Genomic DNA, 16832 nt, shown 5'->3' on the forward strand with positions numbered 1-16832 from the left:
CTCTCTCTCTCTCTCTCTCTCTCTCTCTCTCTCTCTCTCTCTTTCTCTCTCTTTCTCGCGTTTCTTGGATAAACTTACGTCACGTCGTAAGACGGAGATGTTTACCGGTTCTCTCGTCTAATCGATACTGTCTTCAATAAATAATCGAATGTCGTTCGGAATAACGCACTCGTGCTCGCGGAAACTTTACGTCTTCTCGATAACGAGTGATATTAACGAGTGTTCTGGAATTAAGGAGCAACGTCGAGTGGAAGCGGCGGTTTCTCAACGGAAATCCGTTGGTACTTTCATGATTTTTGCAACGTGAGTCGATTCGAAAGTTTCACAATTCCTTTAATTACATTTATAAAGCAAATATATTGTGCGTATCGATTACATCGTTAAATTTAGGTCATATAATAATGTAGATTTTTCGTCGCATTGATGCAGCTTCAAATTTACTAAAAGTTGTACTCGGATTCTCATGTTAAATTTTACATGACATTTGTTTTGAACAAGTCTTCACAATTTTTCTCGCATTTCCTTCGTATCTCTATTTCGTCACTCTATGCGATAAATACGAGCGGCATGAAGGATGCAATATTTGCAAATCGATCAGTAAAGTTACTATCAAATTTACCTGCACTTGTCTATTTGTAGGTGGATAAACTTACATGATGTAAATTTATACAATTTATACATGATGTAAATTTATACAATATGTTTATACAATTCTCTTTTAATTACATTAATAGAATTAATCATTAAATTTACATCATATAGTGTAAATTTCTTGTTGCGTCGATGCAGCTTTACTCAAAATTACACTTAAGTTCTCATCTCTTATTTTACATGATAAATATTGTTTTGAATAGATCTTTATAAATCTTTATAAATCTTTATAAATCGTTTTCGCGTAATTTTGTCTTGTAATTTCTCTTCGTAACTGTATGTGATAAATATGAGTGTTGTATACGAGGAATGCAATCTTTGCAAATAGATCAGTAAAGTTTCTGCCGAATTTACGTACACTTGTCTATTTGGGCGTGCGTTTTCCGCACCACAGTCGGAGTTATGAACGGGCGTCGTTCGTTTATCTTTCGCTTTTCACGGTGGAGAGACGAGACGTATCTACGAAATAAGAAAATGATTGGAAAGGGGTCGTCGCGTGCCGTCACGTTTTCTCTCGCTGCGTGACCCGCACACGCGTGCGTCGTGCGTCACTTCGGGTTCTACGCGCGCACATTCCGCGCGACGCGCCGTGTCACACACGACGACAAATTTCACAAAATGCCGTGCATTCCGCGATCACGAACTACGGACTTTTCTCTTCGGGGGACGAAGAGACCGAGCGCCGCTCGTAAATTCAGCCGAGATCTACGACGAAGCTTAGCGCGAGCCGCAGGATCGCCGACGCGAATCGAGCGAGCTGCGAGATTAATCTCGCGAACGATTTACGGCGGTTCACCTGTGAGAGATCGGCTGTGGTCTTCTGATGAATTGAGAATGGAGGATTGATTTGGGAACGGAAGCGCGAGTTCGTTGCTGAAGATGACGAACACTCCACGTTTCGTCGACGAGAAGTTCCTTTCGACATGCATCTCGATGATTCACGTGGTTTTTCCTAAGGCACTCGAATTGTTACGCGGGTAGTTTATAGCTCAACTGTATGATGAACAATTTCACTCCTATAGTAATAAACTAGACTGAATTCACCGAAGGTGAGAGAAGATATTATCAATTTTCGGACATCACTAAATGAAAATTTGATTTGCTCATAGTGTTTATGTCATACACACGGAGAAAATGTTGTAGTAAAAACGATAAAATTTTGTAATCTTAGAAGTACAAAAAATACGACCGGGATTATGATATATTTGTTAAAAAATATTATATACGTTTGAATTTCTACTACGAAATTGTTGTGATTGTTTGAATATTTTTTATATCATATAGGTCGTTGAATTTGCTATTTCTGTAGTAATTTATATTGTAATTTCGATACAAACCAGTTTTATTGCAAATATTGTAAAATAAATAACTGTATAATTGTAAAAATACAATTGTAAAGTTCAAATGAATAACTTTTAAAATTGTAAAAATTATAACTCATAAGCGTAATTTTTCGCATTGACGCGAATTTAACTACAATATTTTCCCCGTGTGCATTTCTTGGGTCCATGTGGAAGACTCATTAGTGCACTACGTCTTTACTTTCGCTATGCACTCCCCAACGTCGGGGCCGTGGCGCCCCAACGTTAACGACGAGGTCTCGTCTCAGTCGCATACACGATAAGAATGTTAATGCAGTTTCACATAGCACGATCTGTCAGCTAGCTCGCTTAGGTATGTAGGTTCTGGTTGCGGCAAGAGAATCGTCAAAACGTACGATGACGATGACGACGACGTCGACGACGACGAATGTCGCGTCCTTTTTGCGATTCCGAGTGCGACGACCGACGACGGCGCGGCTTTTGCATACAATCACGCCTCGTTGGGGAATAATTAGCCGTCCCGGTTGTTCGTCAGCAGCGCGCGCGAGGTGCTAATCGATACACCGCGCGCGATCGAGCCGTCCCAAACTCATCTCCCATCGATGAACCGCGACCGGGAACTTGGGTGAGGCGCGAGCGAGGCGGTTTTAGCATTGCAAATAGCGTATAAACGAGACGTGACTGGCGTGACCCTTTCTTTCCGTGGTCGCGTGAAACGAATGTCCCATTTAGCGTGAAAATCGAGTCCTGCATGCGTGGAGCTTTTACGATGCGCGACCACGTGAAAGTCGTATCTGTGCGAACGGACGAATTTACATTCGCGGAGGCGATCGATTCGTTTGTGTGCTTTATTTAAAAGTCGCACACAAATCAGCTTCGGATTCTACTTCGGTTTCTCGAGCCCGTCGCGAGTTTAAAATACGCGTGATAATGATCCATTCGCGCCGAAAAGCGTGCCTGGAGATTTTTCACGTCTATTTTCAGAATGCAAATTGGGCTGCCGGAAAGGTGCTGAGAGGGAAGCTATTAATGAAATTCATGGGTACGAACATCGATCGCATGCGAATTACGCGTTCATGTCTGCAAAAGCGTATTCTATCTAGCGTTAATTGAGCTTACATTAAGAATATTGCCGCATACCGTGCGATTAACGTAAACATCATGTAAATGCGGCCCATCCATATTCAGCAGCGTGCATTGATGCCGAGCCCTATATATATCCACGAAATTAGCAACATTAACGAAATTCGCTGTCCCGTCGCTGCCCGGATAGAAATTTAAAACGGGGATTAAAAAGGCCTAGACAGCTTCTCTCTACTTTTTATCAAGGCCCCGTACATACAGGGGGCCTTCGCGCCTATCAAAATCATAAAAAATTTTGTAACACTAAAAAATTCATACTTATCTAACTATTTAAAAAATATAGTAACACTCATCGAAATACTTACCTTACAATCATTAACTATTAATGAATAATCTTTTTTTCACTGAAATCGTTCGAGAAATTGGCTAACTTGCTTTTGACCAAGCTTTATTAACACAAGCCTCATTTGGAACATTCACATCAGTATCAATTTATGACCTATTCGTGAAATTCCATTTAGGAGTTGCTTATTTTGGCCTTATTTGAGTCCTACGAAAGTATGTCTATTTTTCTAGGGCCACTACATATTTAAAACACCCCGATTAATTTCTATTCGAGTCATTTTACATATATCTGAAATGATGCGTATCTCCTCTTTAATTGCCTACTTCTTTTCGCCACTATTACCGTCCTGTCGCGACGTTTCTCTTGTCCGACGTCTTGTCCGTCTATTTTCAGATGAAAGTCAAAGATTATGTTTATTACATTTTTCTTTACGTCACTTTCCCGATACTTACTTTTGTCGTCGTGTTTGCCAAAAGTCCAATTTACTACGGGCTAGGGCGAATTTTGGGCTTTCAGTGAAGCAAACAATTCATTGTGTAGGAGGAAACGTTCCTACACTTTTGTTTCCCAAATAATTTCCACTCGCGGACCCACCATCTGTCCTAACTTTCAGTCCGAGCACTTGCGCCGTTTCCTGCGAACACCTCTCGTGCTCGTCGAGGACCTTCGTACTCGTAAGGATACTCCTTTAGTTGTATCTAACTCGAGAGCAAATATATAGTCGTCTCCACCCACTCTTCCGTTCCGCTCCGTTCGAGATCCACCCACGGTCGCGATCTCCGATGGAAATCCGATGATTCCCATAAACAAGGGGTGGGCGAGATTGGAGGCGGCATTGGAGGCGGCTCTGGGCCTCTCATTACTCGATTCGGGGCCCGGCTCAACAACCGACCGATCTCGTATCGGAAGGATCTATCTGGAGTACTCAGATACATAGGTAGCCGCCTCCTATACGTGATGAGTACGAAGTGCGTCAAAACCGAAACCCTTCGGCGGATGCCTATCGTGATTCTGATGGTGCGGCGAGGTAAAGTGAGGCCGGGTGAGACGAGGCGAGGTGGTGTGATAAATTCGAGGAGCAGAATATGAATTATCAGATGGGGATCGATATGGAGAAAATATCGTTAATATGAATATGCTCGTGATTTATCGACCTGGTTCAAGTGTAGAGGCAATCGATTTTCGCGTAGCGAATAATCCTCTTATAAATCGCAGTTATTAACTCGGGCCGCGGAATCGTACCGGCGGCGTTCCTTCGTTCCTGCGTTCGCAGCAATGTAACAGCTGTCGGGAATTCAGTTGAAATTGATTGATGAGGTTCTCTTTTGCAAGAAAAGTCTCGACTAATTGAGCGACGAAAGGGGAGAAACGCCGATAGGAAATATTTGGGGTGTCTTCATTTCTTCTCACTGTTAATGCAAACGTTATTCATTGATTCACAGCAATATTTCAAAAGAAATTTTGTATCGACGAAAACTAAAATGTTGCGCTATAAAAAATTTTTTTACATAGAAAAGAATACGGTAATTTTTGGGTGTAGGACACATGAAGAGTCGCAAGCATCGTTCGATAAAGTCGGTTTCTGTAAAGCCGCTGGAATCCTTTCTCCAACGGCCTGTGCTTCCATCTTGTAATTGTAAGCGATACTGAGAGCAAATAATACCGGATAATGGTATATATTACATATCGATAAAATATCCTCCTACGTTAAAATAGTGAACTCATCCTTGCCTCATTTTCGCTAAAGCTGATTAATCATTCCTAAATAAACTGGTGCTTGTTTCTTGCAAGGCGAGCTATCATCACGGAGATTGTAATGTCGAATTATAAAAAATTGCTAGCTTTAGTATAATCTAATTTGAAAAATTTGTCGTTGTAATATAATATATAATATTTTAATATGTAATACTATTATTATTATTAATATTAAACATCTTTTTTCTTTTTTCTCTGACTAATTATTCGTTCATTTTTTATTTACAATCACAAAAAGTTTTTAACCCTCGGTAAATATCAGAGAAGAGAAAAGCTGTAAGTTAAAGCAAACAAATGGAAGCAGAAAGAGAATGCAAGAAGCGTCACTAATTCCGTATTAAATTCGAGTTGAATGCAATCGTTTCCACGCGCTTATATGTTTGCTTATGAGATTATAGGAAACTGGAATAACCTAAAAGTCGCTGTTTACATTCCAACCATTCTCTGTAGATTGAAAGATGTTTGTGTTTTTTTCAATTTAGGGAATAATGAGTGAGGACTCGCAGTGATTTCGTTTCATGAAGTTACTATTTATTAGCACGATAATTATTACATACAATATTCATAAAACTTATGTCTTCAAGTGATTAATCAATGCGGATACATGTTACGAAACGTAACGAGATACAAATATATTTATATCACAGTCGTAGATAATGAAATTAATATTAATTCGAAGTTGTGTTATCTACTTAAGTGTCTAGGATAATCGCCCGGGGTCCCCGCAAAGAAACCTGCGACTCACGTGACCGAAGTGTGCGTACAAAAATCCCGCTGGAAAGTATTACATCCGTCTTGGATAATACGAGAGAAAAAACTATCCCGGGCGAACTTCTAACTTAGAGATACGCTGACACGCTAATTATAATCTTAATAGCTAGAGGTTTGATTCGCGTGGATAAAGTGAAACGCGCGCGCTTTGTTTCTCCGCTTAGCGAAACGGAAGCGACACGATGACGATGCTGAAGGGACGTCGGACGAGCCGCGCGGATAATTTCTAAAGGATAAATTCAAGTCGCTCTAATGATCGCTATCGCTGCACATAGGTACCTATTGTTAACTGTGCTTACACGTGGGATGGTGAAACCAGTCTTCTAGCGAACGTCGTGAAACGACATTTTCGCGCGCGCGACTCCCTCCGGAAGCGAGTCCGCTTCTCGAGGAGAAGAACAGACGCCTTCGTTTTCGGTCGTAGACTAATTGCGTCTAAGTGAAATGACACGTGAAATGAATATTTTCATAGTGGTATAATGAGAGAAACATAATTGATCGTACTGTCGATAGATAAATACTAGGAAGATGCAACACACTTGCTTTGGCGACAAATTACAGACAAATGTAGGATCGTAAAGTTACTTTCCTCTTTTCTTTTTTATAACTCTATATTGTATGTAGTATAAAAAGAACACGCACGTATTACTGATCACACATCATCGCGTTTTGTATGGAATATAATAATTAACACATTTCTTTAAAAGAAAGAAGGAAAGAGGAACCTTGCAACAGGAATATGCAAAAATTCCATTTGCATCTAAAGAAAGATGTCCTTTCCCTTTTTTCATTTCAGAAGTCAGCTGTGTTGGATGTTATTTCACTTGGACAGAATCAACGACGGTGGACCTCCGTGTTTCAACATTCTTCCGAGCATATGGTTGACAACAAGATCGAGAATCTTTCTACCGGTGTATCTACGGAGACACATCAATGACCCGAAACGGTAGGAAGTAGAATTCACTATATTTGGACACGTTATACACGCCATAATCCGTCTATAATTCTATCTAATTTAGTTAATCTATTTAACATCGTGATACGTTATTACGCGAGCGTGTTTACGAGGGCGCGCTGGAAACGTTTGTTGGTGAATTCGCGGTGAACTCGTATGTTGTACATGCATAACGACATGTCTGTCAAAAAACTGTCGGCACAGACAGACTTTCCCAGTTCTCTCTCAAGTCTTAATGTCAAATGGAAGCGCTCGGTACTCGATCTGTCGAATCTCGATTGATTGTGGAATTACTGCATCTCTTCCTTCTCGCTGATTCGCGTACTTTGGCACAATGTCCGTTTCCAGCGCGCGCGCGCTGTCGCTCATAATCTTCGCCGTAATCTTATGATTTAATTTGCATAAACCTTCGGCGGTATATCGCTCTTTGATTTATCGGCTCTGTCGACGCTTGTCGGCGTATCACTCTCGCTCGTTTGCAATCGTGATCCCGCGGTGAAGACGTCGATTAAACGTACGATTGCTACACGTTGACGGCCCCGTTTCACGAAGAAAACCGGGTCTCCCTCCCTCGTTTCGATATCTCATGACATCACTTCGAGAATCACGATGACACTTGAAAACGCTCCGGCTCTTCGCTGACCTAAAAACACATTGCATCATCTTTCTTCGCTATGAGCTGAATCAACGGCAAAATCGGCAGTAAAATTGCATAAAAGGTGACACCTCACCGATTTTTTTCTTTTTGAAGTATGTTATAGAGAATGAAATTCTGAGTAACTTTTTTCTATACAATTATATGTCGCGTATAGTTTCGGAGACATTCGACTTTAAAGTTTTCAAAAAGTGTAACCTATCTATTGAAATATAGTAAACTGTACACGTACATACGTAACCCAACCTTTACATTTTTATATATAATTTGTCAGTGGAATATAATATAAGAATACAAATGCAGAATACTTACTTGCGATATTTTTTGCATATAATATAAATTGAAAGATCTCAGACAGTATCTGCATTTGTATTCTTATATTATTTTCCATTGACAAATTATATATAAAAATGTAAAGATGGGTTACGTATATATATTGGAGGTGTGCATTAATTTTAAGGGATTTTTTAGTAAAAATACGGCTTTATTGTGAAAAAATGATTACAAATTGATTATTCAAAATATTGTCCATCGCTAGCCATTAGCGAATATCTCCGAAACTATACGCGACCCCCATATAGCTGTATAGGAATAAGTTACTCAGAATTTCATTCTCTATAACATATTTCAAAAAGAAAAAAGTCGATGGAATGTTACCTTTTATGCAGTTTTACTAAATCGGTGTTCTTCCTTCGAGTCACAATGGCAAAGCACGAATGGACTTTTCCTTTAATTAAAGACTACTGCCATTCTATCTTTAAGTACTTTGCTCTGAACTCCAATTGCCTGTTGTACGCTGAATCAGCTGAGGAAGTATTAAATTTAGCATGCCCGCGACGTCGGTTTCACGTCGCAATTGTTCGCGCTTTATAGTACACTTTCGGAGCCTCTTTTAACCCCTTGAGTGCGTATGACACGTATACGTGTCATGAGCGAGATGGACCCGCAGTGTGTGACATGTATAGAGGTGTCATGAGATTTAAAAAATTGTTTTAATATAAATGTTTTAATATAATTGTTTTAATATAAATGCCTACATATGTCAGTAGACTAATTTATTATTTATCATATTTACGTTGTAAAGAAAGAAAAAAATTGTTACAATTATATTTTATTTATATATTTTATTGAGACAAATTATGTATATTTGCATCATTATATTAGGCAACAATTACACGGCCTTAATAGCCTTTAAAAAACTCATATAAATTAATATTTAATAAAAGAAGTATAATTTTTTGGTTTTTTCATATTTTTCCATTATGCGGTCCACCATATTAGATCCGCCATTTTGAATTTATCAATTTTAACAACAGATTATTATTCACTTCGGAAACCTTTTGTACGTGTATGTTACATTTTATTTATTATTTAATGCTGCACACTTTGGGCTCACTTGTGCAATTTAGGTCTCCGCACTCAAGGGATTAATGTCATTTTCATCACGGCTGCCGCGCATTTTGAATTACGCCGCGTACAGAGCCGGGTATTTTCCTCACCAGCGCGGAGAAAGCCTTTCTTTTTTTACAGCGAATAACAACAATGTGTATACAGCCGATGCAACGCCGAAATACGTCCCGCATGTATTTGCATGGTATTTTGGCGGTGCGCGGCGCGCTCCGCCGTTTGTTTTGGAGATTTCGCGCCTTTGACATCCCGTTACGCAACGCTTGCTTTTTCTGCCGCGTTACATCGTGCGATTCGAATTACAAAGCGCGACAAGACAGTCGTCCATCTTCTACCTGAATTTCCACCTGAACGTGTGCACACGTAAAACCGTCGCGTGTGCGAGATAAGACCAGCAATTATTACTTTCCGCTTTCGAGGCAAACGGCAATTATTGCTTTCCGCTTTCGAGAAAAACAGACCGTTGACGCATTTTGCAACCGCGTATGACGCATCTGTATCCTCGTTTGTCACTTCTTCTCTTCCATTTGTCGATCCGTCACTCTCCGTATCTTCCTCGCGTTTGGATCCTTTCTCCGCTTAGTGCGAAATGAAACGTCCGACCAAATGTTCACGCGGCACAATGACGATGACGAAGTGATCTTTGAAGAACGTCTTCACAATGGCGTCTTCCATAACGGAACTTCTTAGAACTCCAACGTTTTTCCATACGAGAGTTATTATCGCGAATTACTCGCGCCCCGGCTCGACGTTTCATAGAACCTTCTCTCTTCGCGTTTATAACAAGTCTCACGACACCGATAGCTACGATCCGAAGGACTCTCGAAGAGAGTAGAACGCTACGTGACTCAGAGAGTCGCCTCGAGGTAACTTTCTGTTTCGCCCGGGGCCCGCAGTCAACATTCGCAGCCGCAGACATCATCAGTCAGTCTCTCCTTTGACAGAGAGAGAGGGGGAGAGAGAGAGAGAGAGAGAGAGAGAGAGAGCGTGCTCAAATCGAAAGGATTGATGAATGCTCCGTCTTGGCCCATGGATAATCTCGTAGCGCGCGACTGCGACACTGACGGATTAGACCCTTCCGAGAGCAGACGAGGCTTCCGCCTGCGAATATCGCGAGCGTTTCGTGCTTCTCTTCGTCTCTCCGTGGCTCTTCGGCACTCCTCTTCGCCGAGCTCTCCCCGTTCTTCGTCTCGGGACGATGCTGATCACTACGCGAGGACGAGAGGACTTACCCTCTTGCTTAACCTTTAATTCTTACCAGCTAATTAGATGATTATATCAGAAGAGACACGAGAAGATGAAGATAAATTCGAGTAAAACTACAAAGGAGCTTCTCGCCAGAGGCTTCTTGAGACACAAGTATCCGCCTCCTCTTCGTCGTTAAAGCTTCGTCGATATATCTCCTCTCCCTATCCTTGAATCTGCACGATCTTCCTCTACAACTACTGCGTGACAGAGGAGGAAGAGGAGGAGGAGGAGGAGGAGGAGGAGTGAGAAGATGAAAGATGTCGATCATCGAATCCGCGGTATGGTCTTCCACTTGTTTTCGCCTCCCGTCGTGCTCTTGATGCTTCCAAGCCAATCGCGCGCGATAATAATTCGCGATAAAGCCGGGGGATATATCCTCGAGACTTCGCCCTGTGCCCTGCCGCACCCTATCAGTGATCGGTCATTACTTCCGGGGTAGACGGCGGGGGTCGGGCGTCGCGCTACGTCCCTAGGAGAGCTTGGAGGCGTCAGGCTTGTCTCAGAAGTTCGCTTCCAACGAGCTCTCCAATTCGCTCAGGGCCGGCACCAGCGTCTGCAGCGAGAAGTATCGCGACCGATCGGCCGCGTCCACGCTGGTCACGTGCTGGAACTGACACGGCTGGCTGATGTTGCTTTTGGCCGGCAGCACGACCTTCTTCTGCACCGGCTTCTTCTTCTTCTTGCCCGGCACCGACAGACTGATATTCTCCGGACAGGACACCAGGCGCTCTATGTGCTGCCACAGGTCGTTCGCCGCCTTCGAGTTGTCGAAGCTGAGTCCGGCCAGGCGAGTGTGATCCGAGGAGAGACACATCGTATGGAAGGCCGGTCCCGACACCTGCGACATTCGTTTATGAAAGGCTCTTCTGTCAAGATCATTCGCCTTTACTTTTCTTCTTATCGTCCCGCTCGCGTAGAACACAAAAGATATTGAGGGCGCATTCTCTCGAGAACTTGTCACTTCTAAGGATTCGCGATACACGAACGCTTACGCTTACACGCTTTACTTTGCTCGGCGTGCATCAGCAAGAAACTCGAAACGGTGTTAAATGTCCGATGTTGTAATTTAAGCCGCTTTTCAACGTGGCGCATCGTACATCAGCTAACGAGGTAAACGAAAGGCTTGAGCACGCAGGAACGCGAATTGTTTATAACTACAGCGTGCATCATGAATACAACTCGTCTCCAATTTCGCATTGCAATTCGAAATCGAATATCAATTATTCATTAATATTAATTCTACAGGCTGTGCATTTCGTGTAACGAGTCGTGTATTATTGGCGTTTGAGAAATGTTTGTATGCCGACTGAAGTAGTTAATTAAAAATTTTCGGGAGAAGTAGACCGGGGTAGTACACAATGTTTTACCTTGTACGACGAGAGATTGTCGATGGTCTCGCGCCAAAGGGTGAAGCAAGTGCCGCGTTCGGCCAGTAAGATCTGAATTCGCCTCTTGGATCTCGATCGCGTTTCTCCGAGATCAAGCACTACTACGGGTATTCCGGTGAAGCGAAGCTCCCACCTTTCCGTTTGAGAGGCGCTTCCGAGATATAGGTTCGCCAGTGATTCGCAGACGAACACCTGAGGAATGTGAAATATGAATCATCATCCCTTAAAAAATCCCTTCGACATCGGATACTCCATTTTATTTTATATTTCGCTCATTTATTTACGGGAATCATCCCTTTTGGTACACAATATTCTCTAAAGTATATATCAGTGTATTCTTTACTTCTTTTGAAATGCTATAACTCTAGTGATTTAGTTACAAGTATAATACTGCAATTAATAAAATCTCGCTAAAAGAATCAATTAACACAGTAGCGACTCCCTATTATCGATGCAATTTGCAAATACAGACGTTGGCATTGCATGCAAATCACACGGAAGTCATTTATTCCATCGCCACAAACACATAAAGTTGAATCTGCGCAGCGTATAACGAATTTGTATACTATAGATATTGCAGTGAAATTTCACTTCCACTGTTCAAAATCGGTGAAATATTAAACTGAGCAGTAAAGTAGGAATATTTCCATTGAAAATCAATAAATATTCACTGATTATTGGTGAAATATTTCTTTTATCGGAAATATTTTTACAGATTTATTTTATATAAAAGAGTACACTGAATTAGTACAATCAAAGAGAGATAAATTAAAAATAAACGAACTAAAAAAATCGAAAAATCGAAAAGCAGAGCAGGGGACGAAAAGAGAGATAAAGTAGATATGGTTGAAACGTATTTACGCAATTGAAACATATTTCCCTTCGACTTCTCGTTAATAATTTGTTATTATTTCTCAATCAACCTCCGTGTATCGTGTAAGTGAGTCTCGTTGCCAATAAAGCTTACCTGCGACTTTAATCCGCGGAAAAATGTCTCGAGTTGCTCTCGTTCCATCTGACTGACCGGATCGAGACGGGACTCGTCGCTGTTTTCGGAGCTGTCGCTACCCTCGTAGCTCGAAGTAGCGGAAGTGTCTGCCTCGCCCGTCGAGGATAGTCGTCTTCGTGTGGTGCCGCTGTATTCGCTGTAATAGGATGAACTGTGCAGCGACAGATTCGACTGCAATGCGGGACAAGATGACGCGTAAACCGGCCCGTTCATTGTTGCCTGAAAAAGGAAAAGGGTAAACGTCAAAAATCGAAAACCGACCCTCTCGCGAAAAATCGTGGCGAAACCTCGAAGAAAAATCGTTTTTTTTTATAACAAATTACACATTATTGTAAAATATAGTACGTATAGAAAAATTTCCGATAAAAATCGAAAAAGTTATAATGATGAGATCTGATAATAATCCCGTTCAACTCTTATTACGTTACATCCTTCTTTAATATCAACAATAGGAACATACGGAGTCAGGATTGCACGATATCGGTTGTTCGTTTTTGCCGCCGGAATATATTCAATAAGCATATAGAAGGATCATTATATAACGGAGAAAGAAAGAAAGAGAGAACGAGGGGGAGGGAAAGAAGAGAGAGGGAGGAAGAGATCACCGCCCTTCTGCGGGCGCGCGCAAAAGCTCATCGATTTCTGGTACACCCTGGGATTGTGCGAGCACACCGTAGTGCCATTCTATAAATACCCACGACCCCTTTTATTAAGCGCAGGCTCAATTACCCCAGGAATTTCGATCGTCATCAAAAAATATACTTGCCGAACGAAAGCGTAAGCATAATCACAACGTAACTCAACCTACTTACTTACGCACTGTATCGTCACGCTAAGCTGACCGCGCACGTGTGACCAAAATATTACAATTAGCAATTAATCGCATTAATGCTACATCTAAAAAAGAACCAAGAGATTTGTATTTTTAATGATACTCTTTAGGCGGCAAATCTCGAAATTGTTTGAATCGGGCAATGCCTTCTTTTCCCTTCTGATTAGCTTTATTATTGTTGCATCGAGATAGGACAATAGCCTACTAGAATAAATTCTATATTGCTTCAAGTTTGACAGAATTCGGAGGGTTAATTAATATATTTGCTACCAATGTAGCGTATGTGTAGCGTATGACACAACAGTCTCTCACCAGAGACCAACGTCACGTACGTGTAAAAAATCTTTTTTTCATGTTTATATCATCAAACTAAGTCTGTCTTACAAAATTACATAAAAAAATACGAGATATTCTGTAAGGAGAATCTTACAAATATATCGTGATAGCGAACGTATTAAGGCAAGGAATATCAATTCCCAAACACTTAATTCTGGATATTCTTATTCTGATAATTATATCTTTGTTGTTTTGATCTTTAAATTCAAATATTTAAACTTTCAGCATATATATATATATTTTTTATGTTGAAAATTTAAATTAAACTTTATTCAAAGTTAAAGTTTACTCAGTTTTATTAAGTAAATAAAGTTTAAATTTACTAAGTTTAAATTAAATTTGTATCTAAAGACTAAAGTAATAAGAATTGTTTAGGATTAAGTACGTATCTGAGCATTGGTACTCGTATCTTAAGATGCAAACTTTCGCCTCGCGGCATTATGAATCACTTGAACGAGCCGCGTAAACCAAGCACAAGAATATTCCGCGAGATACGCGAAGCTCCGTACAATTTCATGCAAAACGTAAACGAGATAAAAACTGGACGGTAGAAACAGAGAGAGAGAGAGAGAGAGAGAGAGAGAGAGAGAGAGAGTGAGTGAGTGAGTGAGAGAGAGAAAGAGACTCGCAACGCCTTGCGCAGGGGTGGAGGACCTCTTCACGTTTTTCCCGGCGTATGGCCTCAGAGGTGAGAAAAACTAGGTCGTCGACTTCGATACCGCGATGACGTAAAGGAGAGATACCGGCAGCCGCACCGTGAGAGAGCTAATCGGTCGGCGACCAACGGTGCGCGGGGGCGACCCACTTAATGGCCGCGAGAAAAGCCCGGCCTTAATTTGATCGGTGCGTTTCGAGCTATTCGGATGACTAATCGCGCTGTCCATGCATTATCAGTCGCGGTTCTCGACTCTGAGAAGGAATTCCACTACGAACAGCTACGATGACGATGACCTCGCGTCGCGCGACCTCCTCTCGTTCATTGATGGTGACTGCAACGGGGACGTGTCCGATGCTCGATCGTGTCAACGATCCGCCGGCACTTGACAGCGCGTTACTCACGATCGCTGCTGACGCATCACGCGCATCGCCGCTGATCTGACCTTATTAACCCTTAAACGGATAGCAACGGAAATCGATTTTCTTCTGGCGAAATGCGAGCACGTTCCCTTACGTCTCGCGGAACCATCGGTTCAGCGAAATCGTTTTCATTGACGTGACGTTATATTTTCTCGGTGCGCGCATGTCACCGATAGATCTGACAGATGATATAAATTTTTCAGTCCGAGCCGACGCAGGTCGGGTAAACTAGAGATGTAACGTATTGCGCGTTTAGATCGTTGTTGCAAGCGTATGTGCGTGTAACGATAAAAGTCTTTTTAATTGGGAATAACTGCGAGAGAGGTTGTGATCGAATCAGATCGTCGTGACGAAAACAAAGCAAAAAAGAGAACGGTCCATGCTCTGAATTGAATAGAAACAAAATATTGAAAATCCGTATACACTCCCCTTGAACGATACGTAAGGAACGTTGTCCCCTTTGGAACGATATGTAAAATTCTGTTAGGATTCTTTCAAAGCCTACTTTTGTAGGTCAAATATGGAAATGAGCGGGAAGAACTCTTAAGTTAATTAACACGACGGAATATTTCGTGACAAACCGGTATATTCATCACGCTAATTGTAACCGCCGGTGTAATGTATAATTCAGTAGGACTCTCGTTTCTACGTGGCCGGTGTAGGTACGGGAACGAGCAAGTTCCGAAAAAAGTCACGTTCGAGATAATTTATCTGAGGCTACGACATGCCACGTCAGATAGGAAACCACACGTTAAAATAGATAGCGGGCCAATATAGCGAGTTGAATACTGTAAAATAATACACAGTACTCCATCACAAACTGCACATGCTAAGAGAGCGTGTTCTTGAAATCAGTTTAAACAAAAAATTGTTTCCAAGCATGAATGAAATTTACAATAGCAAGTAAAGCTCTGAATTGAATTATAATTTTTAAAATGTCTTATTGTTGAAACGAATTCAACATAATAGAAGTAAAAATTATTGAACAAGAGAACAATAGTTAAGGATCACACAAGTTGTTCAAATTAATCCTTCGGTTATGATACATCGCGTACTGCAATCTGTGAAAATGGACAGAGTAACCGTACGTGAAGAACCACGTGATTGTTTCTTATTGGAAGATTAAGAAAAGCGAGCCACACCTAGTTCTTAATTTTGCACACCTGTATCTAGGTAACTATTGTAAATTTCATTTATATAGGAAGTTTTCTGCTTAAATTGATATAAATTTTAATATGCGGAAGAAAAAATAAACTGAAAACATGTTGGGTTATTGACTCAACTGGGATATGACTCTATCTGGTTGTTTATCTGGTTCTGTATTTTCACTTTGTCGTTCAGAGGTTACTATTACAATTGTGCGCGTATATATGAGATGCAAAATTAATAAACAAATAATGTAAGGGTCCTCTCGAGCATATCGCCGTAACAAGGTCACATGACTCTGGGAACAATACATACTCGTGTACGAAACTGCCGAGCAATCATAACAGTCCTTGACGCGACGGTAATAAGATTGGAAGACGTGGCACGCGATTCCCGAAATTTACGAGTTGATCGAAATGTGCACAATTCGCGCGCGCAATCATTGTGCTAAGATCGTTTTGAGTAATGGCAGTATCCTCGAATATTGAGGGTAACTATTGTTTTTTATTTTCATATTTTCACTCGTCTAAAAGAAGAATACGTTGTTCTGGATTTCTGAGACGTTGATGTTTATCAATGTAACTAATCAAAAAACTCGCTTTTCGTTTCAGATCAACTGGAGCTTATAGCGACACAGCGAGTGCGGTTTCCAGGAACTGCAGTTGCCGTGGATGCAGATACTGTACCGGAGGATCCGGTTCGGGCCGAGCAGGATTGGCTCGAAGGTAGGTTTATTTTTCCCGCGCTTTTGCATTCAACTCTTTGCAATTGCAAACTGGGACGTAGTTGTCGAAATAAAAAAAAACTTTGAGTTACGAAACAGTCGTAAAAGATTGACAATTCCGTGCCCC

The 16832-nt window shown here is 41.3% G+C and overlaps 2 protein-coding genes across 3 annotated transcripts in view; one reads left to right on the top strand and one right to left on the bottom strand.

The window, feature by feature from the left end:
- The window catches only part of LOC116841768, a 156978-nt gene that overhangs the window by 24553 nt on the left and 115593 nt on the right, over positions 1 to 16832 (top strand). For both annotated transcript variants that reach the window (XM_032810112.1, XM_032810113.1), the window contains exons 2-3: positions 6725 to 6874; positions 16593 to 16706. In XM_032810112.1, coding sequence (XP_032666003.1) covers positions 6725 to 6874; positions 16593 to 16706 — 264 coding nt within the window. The remainder of the gene's footprint in view (positions 1 to 6724; positions 6875 to 16592; positions 16707 to 16832) is intronic.
- LOC116841766 overlaps positions 5667 to 16832 on the bottom strand; it is a 66358-nt gene continuing 55192 nt past the window's right edge. Inside the window, exons 2-4 of the mRNA XM_032810110.1 lie at positions 12549 to 12809; positions 11561 to 11773; positions 5667 to 11031 (exon numbers count right to left, since the gene is read on the bottom strand). Of these exons, the coding sequence (XP_032666001.1) occupies positions 10693 to 11031; positions 11561 to 11773; positions 12549 to 12803 (807 nt within the window). The 5' untranslated portion in view covers positions 12804 to 12809 and the 3' untranslated portion in view covers positions 5667 to 10692. The remainder of the gene's footprint in view (positions 11032 to 11560; positions 11774 to 12548; positions 12810 to 16832) is intronic.

The sequence above is a fragment of the Odontomachus brunneus genome, unplaced genomic scaffold (genome assembly GCF_010583005.1).
Source record: "Odontomachus brunneus isolate Ranch 3 - 2012 unplaced genomic scaffold, Obru_v1 Obru_scaffold_018, whole genome shotgun sequence".
Classification (NCBI taxonomy): domain Eukaryota; kingdom Metazoa; phylum Arthropoda; class Insecta; order Hymenoptera; family Formicidae; genus Odontomachus; species Odontomachus brunneus.